General features: G+C 47.5%; 1 protein-coding gene across 2 annotated transcripts; it reads left to right on the top strand.

Annotated features, from left to right (window-relative positions):
- Window positions 1-836: 836 nt before the first annotated feature.
- LOC123431639 (pre-mRNA-processing protein 40C) lies at window positions 837-18,038 on the top strand. Of its 2 annotated transcripts, XM_045115347.1 has the most exons (16): window positions 837-1,434; window positions 2,310-2,456; window positions 2,571-2,762; window positions 2,882-3,422; window positions 3,512-3,651; window positions 3,763-3,800; window positions 4,730-4,808; window positions 4,922-5,389; window positions 5,765-5,848; window positions 7,386-7,526; window positions 7,657-7,763; window positions 7,881-7,992; window positions 16,394-16,537; window positions 16,620-16,766; window positions 16,984-17,106; window positions 17,487-18,038. In XM_045115347.1, the coding sequence occupies exons 1-16, from the start codon at window positions 1,012-1,014 to the stop codon at window positions 17,775-17,777; spliced, it is 3,177 nt and encodes a 1,058-aa protein (XP_044971282.1). In that variant the 5' UTR covers window positions 837-1,011; the 3' UTR covers window positions 17,778-18,038. The 2 variants fall into 2 exon arrangements, with proteins under 2 accessions (XP_044971282.1, XP_044971283.1); XM_045115348.1 differs by lacking the exon at window positions 837-1,434 and having other exon boundaries at window positions 2,320-2,433.
- Window positions 18,039-19,622: the final 1,584 nt, after the last annotated feature.

The raw sequence follows: 19,622 nt of genomic DNA, 5'->3' as shown, positions 1-19,622 counted from the left end.
TCGACGTCCACAAACTTGACAAGCTTCGATGCCAACGCCTTGACCTTTCCATGGTACGCAGGAGGGAGATCAATGATCCTAGCCCAAACCTCAAAAGTGAAAAGTTCTATTGAAGATGGCTTGGTGAATTCGTCATAAGGAGCAATGAGCACTCGATGCCTTTGAAGTGCCATGGGCCTCCCTGTGTCACCGTCTCCCAATCACCTAGACAATCAAATTGCATAATGAACAAGTTTTCTTCCAAGGTTTGGATCTGGACAGTTCTAGCTTGATCCCATGTTGCACGCATTGTTCGGAAGAAACCATAGCTTCTAAAACCCTTCTCTATATGCACTGAGGCAATTATCATCCATCATAGGTTCTCCTCCACCGGCGCATCTTCATCCTCAAACACAACATCATCTAGATCACCCCTTCTAGTGCTAGCTCCATCATATCCTCTAGCCGACCCTTGCCCTTGCTGCTAGACGCGTCAAACTTGCTATACGAAGTCATTGATGTAGTGGATGTAGATCGGAAGCCCCCTGTCCTAGATGGTCAAGAGATGTAAGGGACCCCTCCTCTACCGGCCCCTCGATGTCCCGCCAAGGCCGGGCAGCAACACACAGTTGCCCCTTGACCATCGAGAGCAAGAACGATCCAAGATCAAGGCGGAGATGGAAATAATGTGTCTCTACGTCGCCATCGACGTCAAAAGGATAAAAACCCTAACGAAAAGGGTAAAGAGTATATATATATCCTGGAAAGACTTGATGAGGCCGACGATGATCGGGGTCGCATGTAGTACTATTAGTTGCTTTCTCCTTTTGGACAAACCAAACGGACCCTAGATGGCAAGATTGTGGGCTTTTCAGGTGCTGCCGAGCCCAAGCTTGATTACGGGCACCCACGGTCCAATTCAAAGATTCCGCTGTCTAATTCTCTCTTCATCGCTTCCGTTGGTTGCTTCTCTCTCGCGACGCCTGTCCGGCCCCGTTCGCCTTACAAAACCCTAGGCCACACTCTACTCCCATGGCGACGCCGGAGGTGGTCGCCTCCGACTCTGCCAACCCGCAGACGGACGAGCCTTCTCGGACTGAGGAAGCTGCCCCAGTGATTGAACCAGAGGAAGCATACGATCTTGGCGCCGTCGCGGCGGCACCAGCGGTGGAAGAGGTGGCAGCTGCGGATGCCCCGCCCGCTCCCGCCCCCGCTCCCGCTCCCACACCTACCTCCACTTCCACCTCCAGTGCCTCAGTGCCACCGCCGCCTGCTTCCCCTGCCTCGGCTGCCGCTCCAGGGCCGCCGCGGCCGCAGTTCGCTGGCTCGCCGGCGTACATGGCGCCTCCGGCGTCGTCGCCGGTGCCCGCGTTCTCTTACAACGTTCTGCCCAGGCCGCCGCCCCCGCAGCATATGGGCAGCGGTGTGGCCCACCAGCAGCTAGCTTCCGCTCCGGTAGAGTATCAGTATCCTATCCCTTTCTTCAGCTTATATGCTTAACCTAACTATTACCAGACGCTCATTTAAGAAAATCGTTTTTCTCTTGCGTTTGGTGTATGATCCGCATAGGTAATGTGTAATTTTGTTCAAAGGATACATGGTGCTAGCATCGGGGACTATATTTTGGTTAGTTCTGATGATAGGTGCTGAGCCGCTGACATATGATGCAATTTTTAGTTGCAGAAGCCAGTCCCTTGTGTTGTTTATGTAGCGACACTCTGAACTTAGTAATTTCAAACTCATATATAAACCTACTTTAGTCCTCCTGCCAAGAGGGTCATATATCACTCTGGTTAAAAAAAGGATAATGGGTTTGTTTCTGTCAGCTTCAACATGAATGCCTAGTTCATGCTTTTGTCAAAGAAATTGCTCTTTTAGGTGTATGTTACTATGTTGCATAATTATGTTGTAACTTTGCTGTTATGCCTGCTGCACTGTTTTTCACCTTCATTTGGTAAAACATCATTTGGCTGGATTTTTCATCTGACGGAAAACACAGATAGGTGACCTTTCTCTATCACGGTCCACGGACGTCTGACGTGAACCTTACTAGATCGAGGAGTTCTTGCATAAAGATTTCTGAATTTTTCATATGAATGCCTAGAAGCCTACTCAATCAGTGATAATTCTGCTGCATGTTTCATTTGTATAGCTTTCATGATTAGTCAACTGAAAATTCTTAATGGAACTAAATGTACATGGCTTTTGCATCCTGCTTCTGCAACATTTAAAGGAGTAAACGAAATTTGACTTATGATCACTGCAAAACAACTCGACGATGCTCAAGTTAGATTATCATAACTAGTATTCTTATCACTCTTCCTTTCCAGGCTCCGATGGCTCGTCCAATGCCTCCAGCGGCTCTCCAGCCACCAGCTCCACGGCAGTATTTCGGGAACAGACCTTCTTTCTCATATAATGTAGTCTCACATGCCAATGCTAGCCTGCCTACTGGTCAGCAGTTTCAACTTGACACTGTAATTTCTCATGGCTTTATTATTAATAGCATTACTATTGTTCTTGTTATTAGTTTTTAATGAACCGATCCTCTTCTGTAACGCACTAACACTTAATGCCACATTTTCTTCCAGAGGACAAACCATGCTGTCCAAGTCCCTATGTTTGCTCTGCCAGCATCCTTGCAACCTCCTGCTCCTGGGCAATTGCCTCGCCCAGGTGCACCATTCCCTGGCCATATGGCTCCAAATCCTCCTGGATCTATTCGGTTGCCATTTCCAGTGCCACCCAGGACGTCCAATATTCTTTATGGTGCAAACCAACAGGCACAGTCCTGACCCCTAAGCCCTCCAGTTTTCTTTAAGCACTGCATGCTTCGATTGGCTTGCTTCCACCGCTCGAATCTTGTCAATGAGGCACTGATTTTTTTTTGGAATTATTACAGGGTAACCTGGATGTTAATGCTTCGAAGTCGGATGCCCCAAGTGCCCCAGAGGTAAGTCCCCATACAGTGCAGTCACTGCCACCTCGCCCTGAGGTATTTGGGTCTGTTGGGGGTTCTGCACCTGGACAACGTCCTTCAAACTTGTCAACTCCACCAAGCCTCCTTCAGAGGCCTACATGCCCAGCCCCACCTGCTCCTTCTTTGCCTCAAACATCGCCATCAGGTGCTGCACCAGGTGCTGTTCCAAGGGCAACTCAGCAACAGTTTTATCCATCCTATCCTTCAGCGCATGGTAATCCATCTCAACCCTTGTGGGGATATCCTCCACAACCTACTAGCTTTCAGCAGGCTCCCTTCCATTCATATCCACCGGGCTCTCTTGGACCTCTTGGTGCACCAATGGTTGGAACTTCTTCTGTGACCACGTCCTTGCCCAACATCCAACCACCAGGCATTACAACTGGTGATCCCAAAGAACAACCATCTGTAAATCCAGGATCTGTGCAGTCCATTCATACTTCAGTTGAACAACATCCAACAGGTATTCTTCTTACTGGAGCTGATGTTCATGTTGAGTCTTAGTGTTCCTGTTAATTCTCCAGTTCTTATGATTTATGTGTAATGCTGAAGGGCTGGAGGACAGAAGTATGGCCGGAATTCAGGATTCAGATACGTGGTCTGCACACAAAACAGAAGCCGGCGTTTTATATTATTACAATGCCTTGACAGGGGAATCAACTTATCAAAGACCACCTGGCTACAAGGGGGAGGTAGTTGCACCGAAGAATAGCTTTATCAAGTAATATAACTTCATTCTAGTCTGTGACATGGCAATTTAGCACCACAATATAATTAACTCATTTTTTCCTGTGCTGCTATAGCTCGAGAAGGTTGCAGCTCAGCCAGTTCCAGCTTCTTGGTATGTCGTGCAACTGCTCATTTTACCCTGTGCTACTTCGGCTAATTTTATGTTGGCATATGAGGGTTGTAAGAACCTTCTTGAATTTGATCACTCTCACTTTTACACTTTGAGCGTTTTACAAAACATTTTGTACCTACAATTTCTTGTGGACGATAATGTGCACAGCAACCAAAAAGTTATCAAAGTGCATGTTAACATGGGCAGTAAGTCCCCAAACGTAGATTTTGAACAAGAAATGATAGAATCAGGTCTTGCATTAATCTTGCACTTTGGAAAGTCTCCTAAGTTACCCTTGACAAAGTTGATACCAGGTCTTGTGCTAATTTCCTTTTCAGAAACTAATTATAAGGTCTTGCTTAAATGTGGGATGATCGGTATCTAAACGCTCTTATATTTCTTTACAGAGGGAGTACTTATAAAGTATAAACCACAAAATGCGATTATGAGTATTGTAGCTTGCTCTTGTTCACATTTTAATATTGGTGCCAAAAGGCAGGATATTTAGTTTTCTTGTATTATTTGCCATGATTTTACATGTTTTATTTGTTGTATCCAGCTCTGTATGATTGCAGTATTATCCAGCGAAATATCAATGTTTGAGATGTTGTTGAACAACTTTTCCTGTCCATCTAGATTGGTACCATACTACCCATCTAAGATATTGTCATAAATGCACTTTTGCATGTCAGGACCAATCCTATGTAGGCCCCGCGAGGTATATATGAATTTTTGTAGACTCCTGTAATAATTGAATGGTTTTCTAGTGTGTTCTAAACATGCATGTAAATTTCTGGAAGCTGCCATTGCTATGAATGTCTGACCCTATTTGGTCTTTTGCTCTTCAACTGAATAAACATGCCAATTTGTTTTTCTGTGCATGTCCACAAATAGTGTTTCATGGGCCTTACATTTTTTCACTTTGTCAGGGACAAAATTGCTGGCACAGACTGGAGCATAGTAACTACAAGTGATGGAAAGAAATATTACTATGACAATAAACAAAAGGTATGTTCTTGATGATGGTTTCGAAGCTCTACATATACTATGTTGGGTTAGTGGGGTAGCTTTCCAGCATCGCATGGATTTGTTATATATAGTTGGATTCTCATGCTGAACAGGTTAGCAGCTGGCAACTTCCGCCAGAGGTGGCTGAACTCAACAAGAATGCTGATTCTGGTAACTTGAAAGGAAGTTCAACTTCACTGCAGGATGCTGGCACAGTAGCAAATAAGGGAGAGATGAGTGGTGAAATAAGTACTCCTGCCATACAGACAGGTGGCCGTGATTCGTTGCCACTTCGGCAAACAGTTGCCCCTGCATCGCCTTCTGCTTTGGATTTGATAAAGAAGAAATTGCAGGACGCTGGTGCTTTCAGTGGGTCCTCTCCTCTTGCTACTCCTTCATCTACTGCATCCGAGTTGAATGGATCTAAACCATCTGATGGTGCACCTAAGGAACAGCAAGGTTCAAAAAATGGTGAGAAATCAAAGGATAACAATGGCAATGAAAACATGTCAGATTCCTCTTCCTCTTCAGATGATGAGGAACATGGACCAAGTAAAGAGGACTGTATTCGTGAGTTTAAGGTAATTCTCATGATGTTATTTTGAGTTTCATAATAGATGTCGAGGTAGCTTTTTTCTCCACAAGATTTGCTTTCCCCTGAGATGCTAATTTAAGACGATGAACTTTGATGCCTTCTCAATTCGTTTGTACTCCCTCCATCCCAAAATAAGTGTTGCTGATTCAGTACAACTTTAGTAAAAAGTTGTACTAAGTCAGCGACACTTAGGGAGTATTATGTAACCATATGCTATTTCATGTGTTTTTTGGCAAGGCAAAATTTTGTCTACTTTATGTTGTTCGGAACTAAGATAACTGAATACAAATTGTTTATTTATGAAACTTTTTGATTTTTTGTTGGTGCTGACCTGACGTGGATGCATTTTTTACTTCCACAGAAAATGCTAAAGGAACGAGGAGTAGCACCATTTTCAAAGTGGGAGAAGGAACTGCCAAAAATAGTGTTCGATTCACGATTTAAGGTTTGTGAAATTTGTCATTATAGCCTTTCGTGAGATCTTTAAGGTTTGCCAAGTTTGTGACCGTGCTCCTGCTTCCATACTATCATTTGTGGCCAACAGGGACACTCTCTCTCCATGTAGGGTTTTTCATAGTTGATTTCTACTTGTATGGGGTGCATTATCTTTCCTCCGAGTAATTTATGCGTAGAGTTCTGATTGCTGAGTGCTATAGTAGTAATGAAAGAGGAGAGCTCCTGCATAGCGCACAAAGAGAAGTTTTGATTCAGATGGTTTTCATTGAAATACTATAAACTTTTGAATGGACTGTTGGATTTTCTGCATGACTAAATGTTGAGAATAACATTGCACCTAACCGTTTATATGCTTCTCTGTTTATTCTTGGCCGAGGGCCAGAGCCTGAACATATCTTGACTTATCATTTGCCACAAGGATAACAAAGTGAATGCTGACCAATGATCTCTAGGATCTTTTTGTTTCTTTGTTCCTTTTGCACCAGGTGTTTCTCTTTCAAGGCAGTGATATAGTTTCCTAATACGCGTAAGAAAATATAGTTTCCTAATCCTAACAAAATAAATAACCGTAGCTATCCAACTTGGTTCAAGTTTCAATGGTGCAAAACCAGTGCCTTCTTTCTGTAATTGAATTGATGCAGTAATTGGTGGTTATGTCTGTAGATTTACTGTGATTGCAGTTAAAGGTAAACTCTAAAGTGTCCTTATAAGTCTCTGCTGTTCGAGGCTAACTCCTGTCCTGGAAACTGGAAAAAAAACTGACGAACCTAGTTCATTGTGATCTGTGTTCAAATTGCAGTGATTATTCACTAGAGAATCTGAATTCTGTGTGCCTGTGGTTCTGGTTTATCTTTAAAAAGCTCTCGTGTTACTACTTTTGGTTGTGGCAACCTCTTCTTTAGAGCCATAGAAATGAGTTCACTCGAATCAAGAAAGATTCTGCATAAGTAACTAAATTCAGCAGCTCAATGCTGCACAGCATAGCAAATGCCAAACTGCCCATTTGTGCTCTGTTTTTCTAATCCTGGTTATGTTGTAGCCTACCCCAACTTGTTTGGGACTAAAGGCTTTGTCGTCGTTGTTGTCGTCGTTGTGGTTATGCTGTATCCAAGGCTCCAAGCAAAACCTCATGTTGTAATACATCGATTATGATTAGCTGATTGCTACACTGTATGTTCAGAAAGGATCATACTCCCTCCGTCCGGAAATACTTGTCCTTAAAATGCATATAATGGATGTATCTACAATTAAAATAAGTCTAGATACATTCATCTCTAGGACAAGTATTTCCGGACGGAGGTAGTACTAAATTTGCGCTTTTCCAAAGTAGGCCCTAGGTTGTATTTCTTCTTGCTTAAGTAGAAGTAGCAATTACTTCATACATGAAACTTACTTTATAATGCTTATTACCGTGTTGTAAGGCACTCCTACAATATATTTTCTTTTGGTTTGCCTGCTGCTACTATTAGCTTTACAGCAGTAATTTTATATTCGGATGATACTAATTGTAGATTGCCCCACTACAGGCTATTCCAAGTCACTCGACTAGACGGGCTATATTTGACCACTTTGTTCGGACACGTGCTGACGAGGAACGAAAAGAGAAGAGAGCTGCACAGAAGGCTGCTGTTGAGGCATATAAACAGCTATTAGAAGAAGCATCTGAGGTTCACTAATTGCTATTAATTCATTTGTACAAGTTACTTGAGGTTTTCCTTTAAATTAAGGCATGTGATGGCTGCCTATTTTTGGAACCGCCGATTTCTTGAATGTCATGCCTTAATACATAAATTGCAGGGCATCGATTCTAAAACAGGCTACCAGGAATTCGAAAGAAAATGGGGTGCTGATCCAAGATTTGCAGCCCTGGATAAAAAAGAAAGGGAGGCTCTTTTCAAGGAGAAGTATGGCCGCCTACTTTTACATGATTAGTATTGAATTGAGGATTTTCAGTTTCATCTTTCAAATCAAATCATTGGATTATCAACATTTACTTGACACATTTTCAAATGTTTGAGCAGGGTGAGGGCTCTTGAAGAGAAAGTTCAATCAGCGCGAAATGCTGTCATAACTGACTTTAAATCAATGCTTCGAGAATGTAAAGATATAATCTCAACCAGCCGTTGGACCAAAGTAAGTTTCTCGTACTCATTTCACTACATATCTTGCGTCAAGATTAAATGACAGACGGCGCATCTGATTTATGTAAAGATAATATGATAATCTGTTACGTGCACTTACAGATTAGTATAGACATTTGTATTGCAATAAAAGAAGTCAGTTATTTTTTGCTCTCATCAATTTTTCTTCCTTTACCACACTTAGAAAAAATACGTTATGGTGATCAATATATTAGTATCTTTTTTCTCTATGTGAAGATAGTCTTATATAAATTCTTAGTTAACAGTGATGATGAATGCTCATAGTAGTACTTTCAATAGCAGCAAGTTTGTGGCTATATTTGTTTTACATTAGTTTCGTGTATACCAGTCAGCTTGGTTGATCAATGGTCAGTGCCGAAGTATGTATGTCTCGTTACCGTGTTTTCCTTGAGGCAGCGACTGATCAGTTAGCAATTTGAGAGATAGTTATGTTATAACAACAACAACAACAACAACAACAACAACAAAGCCTTTAGTCCCAAACAAGGTGGGGTAGGCTAGAGGTGAAACCCATAAGATCTCGCGACCAACTCATGGTTCTGGCACATGGATAGCAAGCTTCCACGCACCCTTGTCCATGGCTAGTTCTTTGGTGATGCTCCAATCCTTTAGATCTCTCTTTACAGACTCTTCTCATGTCAAGTTCGGTCTACTCCGACACTTTGGAGCTGTCCTCTGTCCTTAGGATCATGCGCACCTTCATAAGCGGTAGTACCGCTACCATGGGCAGTAGTACCGCTCAAGCGGTAGTGCCGCCCTGCAGTACCGAGTCATGTACCGCTTGTGATTGTGCGTCTGGTGCCTTCGGGCTCTTGTCTCTTGGTAAGCGGAAGTACAACTCGGGGCTCCATCGACCCCGGTGCGGGCTCCGCCGATGGCACCACAGCCGGCGACGCCAGGCACTCCAGCACCGGCAGTCACCTCTCCGGGCTCGTCTTCATCAGCACCAGCTCGCGTCGAGCACAACCCGATGGAGTTCGCCTCCCCATTCCCTCACGACGAGGAGCACATCGACGCATATCATGGCGGGGAACCGCTGCGGTACCGTACGATGGAAAACCTACTCGGCGATCAGCAGGTGCCGGTACTGGTGCCACGCAACCTGGAGGTGCAACTACAACTCGCGTGTGAGGATGACGAACCTCGGTCCTTTGCAGAGGCCGAGAGAGACGCGGCATGGCGCGCTGCGATGCAGTTGGAGATGGATGCGGTCGAGCAGAACCGCACCTGGGAGCTCGCTCACCTCCCTCATGGTCACCGCGCAATCACCCTTAAGTGGGTGTTCAAGCTGAAGAGGGATGGAGCCGGCGCCATCATCAAGCACAAGGCTTGCTTGGTGGCCCAAGGCTTCTTGAAGCAGGAAGGAGTCGACTTCGACGATGCTTTCGCTCCCGTGGCACGAATGGAGCCTGTGCGACTTCTTGCGCTAGCTGCCCAGGAGGGCTGGCATGTCCATCACATGGATGTAAAGTCGGCATTCCTCATCGGTGACTTGAAGGAGGAAGTCTACGTGCATCAGCCGCTGGGATTTGCGATCCCTGGCCAGGAGGGCAAGGTACTCCGCCTGCGTAAGGCTTTCTATGGCCTACGACAGGCACCTAGGGCGTGGAACGCCAAGCTGGACTCCACGCTAAAGAAGATGGGTTTTGAGCAAAGCCCGCATGAGGCGGCCGTCTACCGACGGGGCAGTGGAGGAAATGCCCTGCTGATGGGCGTCTATGTTGATGACTTGGTGATCACCGACATCAAGGATGCAGACGTGGCGGCGTTCAAGGAAGAAATGAAGGCCACCTTCCAGATGAGTGATTTGGGGCTCCTCTCCTTCTATCTAGGGGTCGAGGTGCACCAGGATCACTCCGGGATCGCGCTTCGACAGTCTGCCTACGCCAAGCGGATCGTTGAGCTAGCTGGGCTCACCGACTGCCACCCAACTCTCACTCCGATGGAGGGGAGGCTGAAACTAAGCCGCGACAGCACGACGGAGGAAGTGGACGCTACGCAATACCGGCGCCTTGTGGGGAGCCTTCGCTACCTCGCCCACACACGGCAAGACTTGGCATTCTCCGTCGGCTACGTCAGTCGGTTCATGGAACGACCGACGACGGAGCACGAGCAGGCAGTGAAGAGGATCATCCGTTATGTGGTGGGGACCCTCGACCACGGCCTCCACTACCCTAGGTGTCCGGGGGCGGCACACTTCGTCGGGTACAGCGACCACGCCGGCGACATCGAAACCAGACATCGACACCAGCAAGAGCACGAGTGGGATCCTCTTCTTCCTCGGCAAGTGTCTCGTGAGCTGGCAGTCTGTCAAGCAGCAGGTGGTGGCCCTGTCCTGCGAGGCCGAGTACATAGCGGCCTCCACCGCCTGCACTCAGGCCCTCTTGCTCGCTTGACTGCTTGGTGATCTCCTGGTCCGAGACATCAGAACGGTGCAGCTCCTGGTGGACAGCAAGTCTGCCTTGGCCCTGGCAAAGAATCCTGTTTTCCACGAACGGAGCAAGCACATCCGACTGAGGTATCACTTCATCCGAAGCTGTTTGGATGAAGGGAGCATCGAGGCGAGCTACATCAACACCATAGACCAGCTCGCAGACCTGCTCACCAAGCCTCTTGGGAGGATCAAGTTCCTCGAACTCTGCTCCAGGATCGAGATGATTCGACTCTCCCACAAGACGACGCACAAGACTTGGGGGGAGAATGATGGATAAGTCTTTGTACTAGGGTCTTTGTGGGGCTGCAGCACATGGTCCTTGTGTCTGTTAGGATAGAATCCTTGACCACCAAGGACTGGCAGTTAGAATAGCATCTTAGACTAGCATCTTAGCATATCCTTGGCTGGCTAGCAGCCTATAAATATGTATCCCCAACCCCTCAGGTTGGCATGGCATTGTGTGAGAAATAAACCAACGAAAATTGTCCCAACTCTCCTAGTGTCATCTACAACTATCAACACTTGTCACAACATTATCGTACATGTCCTTGATGAGGGTAATGTACTTTGCTGGGACTTTGTGTTTCTCCAAGGCCTACCACATAACATACCGCGGTATCTTATCATAGGCCTTCTCCAAGTCAATGAGCACCATATGCAAGTCCTTCTTTTGCTCCCTATATCTCTCCATAAGTTGTCGTACCAAGAAAATGGCTTCCATGGTTGACCTCCCAGGCATGAAACCAAACTGATTTTTGGTCACGCTTGTCATTCTTCTCAAGCGGTGCTCAATGACTCTCTCCCATAGCTTCATTGTATGGCTCATCAATTTAATTCCACGGTAATTAGTACAACTCTGAACACCCCCCTTGTTCTTGAAGATTGATACTAATATACTTCGTCTCCATTCTTCTGGCATCTTGTTTGCCCGAAAAATGAGGTTGAAAAGTTTGTTAGCCATACTATCCCTATGTCCCCGAGGCCTCTCCACACCTCAATGGGGATACAATCAGGGCCCATCGCCTTGCCTCCTTTCATCCTCTTTAAAGCCTCCTTGACCTCTGACTCCTGGATTCGCCGCGCAAAACGCCTGCTAGTATCATCAAAGGAGTCGTCCAGATCAATGGTAGAGCTTTCACTCTCCCCATTGAACAACTTGTCAAAGTACTCCCGCCATCTATGCTTAATCTCCTCGTTCTTCACCAGGAGTTGCTCTCCTCCGTCCTTGATGCACTTGATTTGGTCAACATCCCTCGTCTTCCTCTCTCGGATCTTGGCCATTTTATAGATGTCCCTTTCGCCTTCCTTCGTGTCTAACCGTTGGTAGAGGTCCTCATACGCCCGACCCCTTGCTTCGCTCACAGCTCGCTTTGCGGCCTTCTTTGCCATCTTGTACTTCTCTATGTTGTCTACACTCCTATCCAGATATAGGCGTCTGAAATAATCTTTCTTCTCCTTAATTGCCTTCTGGACATCATCGTTCCACCACCAGGTATCTTTAGCTTCTCTTCTACTTCCCCTGGACACTCCAAACTCCTCTGAGGCCACCTTGCGAATGCAAGTCGCCATCTTCATCCACATGTTGTCTGCATCACCTCCTTTCTCCCAAGGGCCCTCCTTAATGACCCTCTCCTTAAACGCTTGAGCTACCTCCCCCTTGAGCTTCCACCACTTCGTTCTAGCGACTTTGGCACGCTTGTCCCGCTGGACACGAATCCCAAAGCGGAAGTCAGCAACCACAAGCTTATGCTGCGGGACAACACTCTCCAGGTATCACCTTACAGTTTAGGCATGCACACCTGTCTTCTCTTCCGGAGAGGATGAAATCAATCTGGCATCTGGCTAGAGTGTTGCCCACTACTGTAAGTCACTAGATGTGATTCTCTCTTCTTGAAGAGGGTGTTAGCTATAATCATGTTGTAGGCTAGCGCAAAGCTTAAGCCGTCTTCTCCTTGATTCCTGATGCCATAGCCAAATCCCCCATGCACCCCTTCAAAACTTGTGTTAGATGCGCCAACATGGCCATTGAGGTCTCCTCCTATGAAGAGCATGTTGCCAATCGGTACACTCCTAACCATGTCCTGCAAACCTTCCCAGAACTCCCTCTTGGTGTTTTCATTGTGGCCTACTTGTGGGGCACACGCACTGATAACATTGAGAACTAGGTCCCCAACTACCAGCTTGACCAGGATAATTCGGTCCCCACGTCTCTTGACGTCTACCACTCCATACTTGAGGCTCTTGCTAATCAAGATGCCTACTCCATTTCTGTTTGCAACCGTTCCCGTGTACCATAGCTTGAAGCCGGTACCCTCCACCTCCTTCGCCTTCTGTCTCCTCCATTTGGTCTCTTGGACGCAAAGGATATCAACACATCTCCACACCGCTGTATGAACTACCTCCTGAAGCTTGCCTGTCAGAGACCCTACGTTCCAGCTACCTAAGTGAATCCTCCTAGGCTCGGCTAGCTTCCTTACCCTTCGCACTCGTCGAGTCAAACGCGAAGACCCTTGCTCATTTTCCACTACACCTGGGCGTCGATGTAGCGCGCCACTAAGGATGCGATGACCTGATCCTTGCTCACTTGCGACCGTATCCAGATCACGATACGGCGCTCCACCTGGGGGGTGACGACCTGGCCCTTGCCCATTTTCCACCACACCTGGGTTCCGATGTGGTGCGTCGCTGAGAGGGTTACGCCCCAACAAAAATCTTTTTGGGTTTCATCTCCATAAGAGTGGCTGAGTTTTGACGATGGCTCGCCAAGCCTATCACAATCCTCCTTTACCCGGGCTTGGGACCTGCTATGTTGAGGCAACATAGGCGGAGTTGGTTATGTTATAATAATAATATACCTAAATCAAAGCATTTGCTTATAAGTTGCACAGTATCTCACATGTTCTGGTGTTTGCATATTTGGATTAGATATGACTTGAACACAATTAATAAGGCTGTACGGTGAACACTACATAGGCTCGATCAGTCCCTCATAAAGGGAACGTTGGTTGGGAGATAGAAAATTGCTTCATCAAGATGTGATAATTCTTGCAGAAACCAAATAGTAATGTGTAGCAATGCATCATTAGTGAACAACCGCCCATCTCCTTAATATACCCCATCTTCCTTCCTTGGGTTACTCGCCGGCAGCAGTAGTGTCAGGCTTTGCATCTGAAGGCATCTACAGCCAGGCACAGATGTGCATGGCTTTCTCTGTGTCTATCGCCGCTTGTACGCTCTTCCCTGTGCTATCCTACCCACGCGGCCCCAAAGGCTTTCAATATTGACAGAAGCGGCAGCTGCAGATCGGTGAACCGTCAACGAAATTTTGAGTATTGCTCCTTGTTTGTGAAATAGAAGAACAGTGAGAGGTATATGCAGTATGGTGTGAAGTGGCGGTTTGAGGATTGAGCACATGATTGGACGCGATAGTTACTGGAGTGACACTACAGTTCGAGTTGAGATGGTAGTTGGCTATATTTGGAATGACGTGGATCCAGGATTCCCACCGCTTGCGTCGCTCCTCGGGGGAGCGACTCGGGCGAAACCCAACACCGCCGCCGCTCCCCCGCTTACCCCCGACCACCCTCGTTGCCGTCGGGCGACTTTGCCAGGTAAAGCCTGTGCGGCAGCCGGTGGCGGCTGGCTCCTCTCCCTCGGTCGCGCATGGAGGCCGGTCCTGGACGGCGTGGCGTGCATCGCGGAGCTGCGCATCGAGCGGATCTGGCCTCCTGGCCCATCTGCGGCGCGGCGTGGGAAGCCAGGGCAGCGGCCCCATGCAGCGGCGTCGTCTTTATCTCCTTCCTGCGGTGGAGGAGCGACGACTGGTCGTCTTTGGTGGTGGATCGGGGCTCCATGCTCAGATCCAGTTGGCGTGCACTGTCGGTGAGATGAGGCGGTGTTGGTCGTCCTGGACTGGATGGGCGGCAGGGTGGATGCGCGTTGTGGAGGGGCGGCGACCGGTGTGTGGAGCTGCTGCTCCCGACCTGCCCGGCGGGCTAGGCGGCCTGCTCGGTTGGGCTGGCTTTCTGGTGAGGTGCTGTGGTGTGCTCCGGCCGACGTGGTGTTGGCTTGGGTTGCTGGTCTACCTGGGTCGTGACCTCTACGTGGTGTGGGTGGTCCGGCCGATGGTGTGTATTGGCGGCGCTACCGCCTCCCAGCTTCGGTCCGTTGGTGGTGGCGGTGGTGGTCGGGGGATTATGTCGTTCGGGTTTGCTAGTCTCCTTGGTGTTGTGTGGCTCAATCGGTCGTTTCTCGGGTTCGGCGTCGTTGGTCTGCTTCTGTCTGAGGGTTGCTCTCTGTTGGCAGTGGGTGGGCTCCTTCCCCGGGGATTCTATAGGTGGAGGGGCTTAGGGCTTTGGGCGAAAGCCTTGGTTTGATGGGGATCGAAGGATATCGGCGATGATGCTTCTTGGAACTGTCGCCGAAGAGTTCCTCCTCTTCACTAGGCTACAGTTTGTTGGTTCGAGGACTACCGTGGAGGCTGTTGGTGTGGCTTGACTTTCCCCGAGGTCCAACGGAGTTGTCGTGGATGGCTTTGGATGAAAGCCTTGGTTCGATGGGGGTCGAAGGATACCGATGACGGTACTTCTTGAAGGCGTCTTCGAAGGGTTCCCACACATATTCAGGTTGTAGGCATGTTGATGTTGGAGTTTTGAGTTAGCCGATGTTGGCACGGGTTTAATCTTTGCACAATTGTGCCTTGTGCAATGGTGTGTTGTGTGTTTTTTCGGCTTAGTTTCCTGTATAAACCGGGCCACTCTGTTTTTGTTTTTCTCTCTTAATGAAATAGGTAGTGCGCCTTCCTTGCAACAACAACAACAAAGCCTTTAGTCCCAAACAAGTTGGGCTAGGCTAGAGGTGAAACCCATAAGATCTCGCAACCAACTCATGGTTCTGGCTCATGGATAGCAAGTTTCCACGCACCCCTGTCCATGGGTAGTTCTCTGGTGATATTCCAGTTCTTCAAATCTCTCTTTACGGACTCCTCCCATGTCAGATTCGGTTTACTGCGACCTCTTCTGACATTATCAGCACGCTTTAGCAGTCCGCTATGCACTAGAGTTTCTGGAGGCCTGCGCTTAATATGCCCAAACCATCTCCGATGATGTTGGACAAGCTTCTCATCAAGGAAGGCAGTGCACCTTCCTTGCATGTAAAATAAAAATAAAATAGGATTAGGAATCAATTTTAGATTAAAGAGAGATTATTTCATTTTGTTATCTTCTAATATTGACAGCAGGTATGGGTTTGTTCTCCTATTGTGAAATTTAAAATATTGCATGCACATGATATTTTGTAACACAATTTGTGTAACTTGTCGATTTCCCCATTTCTTCTGGAAAGTTGAAACTGACCAATAGACCAAGTCAAACAGCTGCCTCTGAGGCTCTGACATAGGGAGTCGTGTTGTCTAGTGAAGATTATCATTTAAAGTTGCTGTTTTGATGCCTATTTTCAAGTTACCACTGAGGGCCTGATCGGATTGCCGTTTTCCACACTTTTACACCTGTAAAAGATGCAGACCTCAATCAGTCGTTTTCATTTCCCGTTGAAAATCACACATGGCTGGTGATATACACTTGTAAAAGTAATACGGGTGTATAAATTTACCCCTATTCCAAGCGGGGCCTGACGGGTAATCATCTGGATGTTATTTACCGAAGTATGATTGTCTGTTTGATACGTTAGCCATATATCTTCACATGGACAGGTTTCATCTTTCCGGCGTTTACATTGACATGACATATGGCATCACTGTGTTTAGCTGGTGTGAACCAATTGTGGCCCTACAACAGCCCCTTCTGAACTTCATATAAAACAGCCGATTGATTACTTGGGTCAAACTTGTATAGTGTTGTAGGAGTATGTAATTTTGAACTGTCATTTTTATGTAATTTTGATCTGTCATTTTTCTCATGGATCATACTACTGCATACAGGTGAAAGAAAATTTCCGGAGTGATCCAAGGTACAAAGCTGTAAAGCACGAAGAGAGAGAAAATGCTTTTAATGAATACATAGCAGAACTTAAATCCGCTGAATGGGAAGTGGAGCAAGCTGCAAAGGCTAAAGTGGATGAACAAGTATGTCAACTTAGCTGATGAACTGTACGATGCTTTATTTTACCGATTGTGGTTTCACACATACTGTGGTATGCATTGTTAGGCCAAATTAAGGGAGAGGGAACGCGAAACTCGCAAAAGGAAAGAAAGGGAAGAGCAGGAAATGGAGAGAGTAAAATTGAAGATCCGCAGAAAAGATGCCACGTCTTCGTATCAGGCTTTGCTTGTTGAAACTATAAAAGATCCAAAGGTGATTAGGTTGACTTACTTATTCTTAATTTAACTGTACATGCTTCTTGGTCTTAAGTACTTGTCAGAGTACTTTTTTACGTTCAGCCGATCTGTTTCTTTTGCTCCTTAAGTGACTTCCTTTTCATATATTAGGATACACTCACTTTTGATTATTGGCGTGTTGCCTCTTTGCAAAAATACAAACTGACATTAACTATGTTGTTTTTGTTCCATAGGCATCATGGACTGAATCCAAACCAAAACTTGAGAAGGATCCGCAAGGTCGTGCTGTAAATCCGGACTTAGGCCAAGGTGAGGCCGAGAAGTTATTCCGTGAGCATGTCAAGGACTTATATGAGGTATATTCCTACTAAGGTGGTTGTTTGTAGCTACTGTAATAAAAATTCTAACTCTCTGGTGCTAGCTGTTTGCTTTTTGAGTCTGCTTCTTGGGCTCTGAGCCTGTTGGCCTGTTCCAATCATTTTCTTCTTTGATAAGAGGAATTTACCAAAATATTCAGCAGATTCACATGAACTATCGTATGGAAGTCTTTATGGATGGTATTATCTCATGTGTTTTTGTTTGAGCTTCAATGCTTGGTTCATTGCTACTTCAATAAACCCTCTTTGTTTAAGCAGACGTGGTAGCATTTTGGCCACGATGCGTATCATCTGAGCTTGAATGCTAAAATTATGGTATGCTTTTGACCTGATCTGATGTTCCTATAATTTCCCCACAGCGCTGTGTCCGTGACTTCAGGGCACTTGTGTCTGAGGCCATTGCCCCAGAGGCAGCAACTCGGACGACAGATGGAGGAAAGACTGCGGCTATCTCTTGGAGCGAAGCAAAAGACCTGTTAAGATCTGATCCAAGGTACATAAAAGTGGCAAGCAAAGACCGAGAGGCAATTTGGCGGCGATATGCGGATGATATGGTGAGAAAGCTCAAACAGTCAGACACTGAGAAACCGGATACCGATGCCAAACAACAACAACACCGCAGGTCCTCTGATCCGCCCAGGCGGAGGTAACTTTAGAAAATACGTTCACTTGTGTACCTCCCTGGTTATTCCTCTTGACGGGTTGGTTCAGGACCCCTTGTCTGTGTAACAAAATGGCCTTGAGTTATCATCACCAGTTTTGATAGCAAGAGCTCGACTGTTGTTTAAGCTTTTGGGCATGCAACCCCTTCCTGGTGCCATCTTATGCTGCCATGTCACATATTGTTGCGATATGAATATCTACAGTTTTTTTGTTGTTGTGAAAGAATAAATTTGTACTGTTGATGAAAATCATGAAATGCCTTGAGTTGTCTTCCCAAAAGAATACCATGTTTACGTGCCATTTCTTTTCACTTGTGTTGGCCTGCTCTTGCAAAGGAGCCAGAGCCAGCAGACTTCCCTTGTAAGAGCATCTTCAGCCACGCCCCCAACAGGCCCCTTTTTTGTCGCATCCGTCTAGTTGTGTCCTGGGATCTCGTTTTTTGCTGATTTGGATCAAAATTGGCGTCGGCGGATCCATGCCGAACCCAACGCGTTGGTTGGTGTGAAAACAAACCGTGTCAAATTCCTTCAATTCCTTCTGCGTGGACCCGTCGAGTTAGCGAGATTCGGCGTTGTGGAGAACCTTCGTCCTCTTCATCGCATTGGCTCACGCGCCCGGCTGATTTGGATCAAAATTGGCGTCGGCGGACCCATGCCGAACCCAACGCCTTGGTTGGTGTCGGGAGAAAGAAATTTAACCCAACGCCTTGGTTGGTGTCGGGAGAAAGAAATTTAACGCGAAAACAAACCGTGTCAAATTCCTTTTGCGTGGACCTGCCGAGTTAACGAGATTGGGCGTTGTCGAGAACCTTCGTCCTCTTCATCGCCTTGGCTCACACGTCGGTTCAATGCGTCGGATCATCGCCTTGGCTCACGCGCCGGTTCAATGCGTCGGATTCCAAGGTCTAGCGGTGTAGTGATGGCAAGTCACCGTGCGTCTCGACCTTTTTCATCACGCGTGCACACCGCTCTCGTCCCTTCCCTGCTATAAAAGCCGCGTGTCGCTGCCGCTCACCGCACACTCGCCCCTCCATCCTCTTCTCCCATCTCCCTGGCCTTCACCGTTGAAAAACTTTACCGAGTCAATGTCGGAGCGGTTCCCTGACAATGGAGCAATTGCCAACGCTTTGGCCGTCGGTCGTTGCACGAGTGGGAGGCGCACACCCTCCACGAGGCCAACGACCCGACGCCATCACACATCCGCGTGCCGGGCGTGTGGGGACTGAGCGTCGGAGGCGTCCTGTGCCCCCTCCATCATCCGCCGTGGAACGCCGCAACGAGATCGCGCGCATCCGGGCGTCCTCGTCGGAGCATGCACGGCATGAAGAAAGGTACGCCACCGACAACTTCACTCTCTAGACGGTGTACTTCCAACACCGCCACACCGACTAGCTCGCCTCCACCAACGGCTTTCCGGCTCAAAGGAGGCGTCACAACTCCAACGGCCGCCGACAGTGGTAGGGCGTCCCCGGGCGCATGCTCCACGCCGTCCTCGAGCACATCAAGGGCGACAACAAGCCACTACTGGAGTACCCGACGCCATCGCTCTCGCGCCGGAACGGGAGCTCGTGGCTGTCGAGGTGAATGGCAGGGTCCTCCTCTGTCATGCCGCCGCCGCCGCTCGCCACCTTGAAGACTTAGTCCCACGAGACGTCGAAGCGTCATCGCAGCCGTGGCGATAACCTCGTTATAGACGAGGGCCGCCGCAAACCTTCACCTCCCTGCGGCCACCTTCGCCTGGTCAGGCCAAAGAAGGAGCCGGTGACGCCGCTCGTCGTCAAGCAGGAGGATGCCGAGATGGTCGCCGACCTTAATACCGGCCTGAAGTGGTTG

This window comes from Hordeum vulgare, chromosome 1H (assembly GCF_904849725.1).
Source record: "Hordeum vulgare subsp. vulgare chromosome 1H, MorexV3_pseudomolecules_assembly, whole genome shotgun sequence".
Classification (NCBI taxonomy): domain Eukaryota; kingdom Viridiplantae; phylum Streptophyta; class Magnoliopsida; order Poales; family Poaceae; genus Hordeum; species Hordeum vulgare.
The sequence above is the reverse complement of the archived record's forward strand: the minus strand, read 5'-3'. Positions and strand labels throughout refer to the sequence as shown.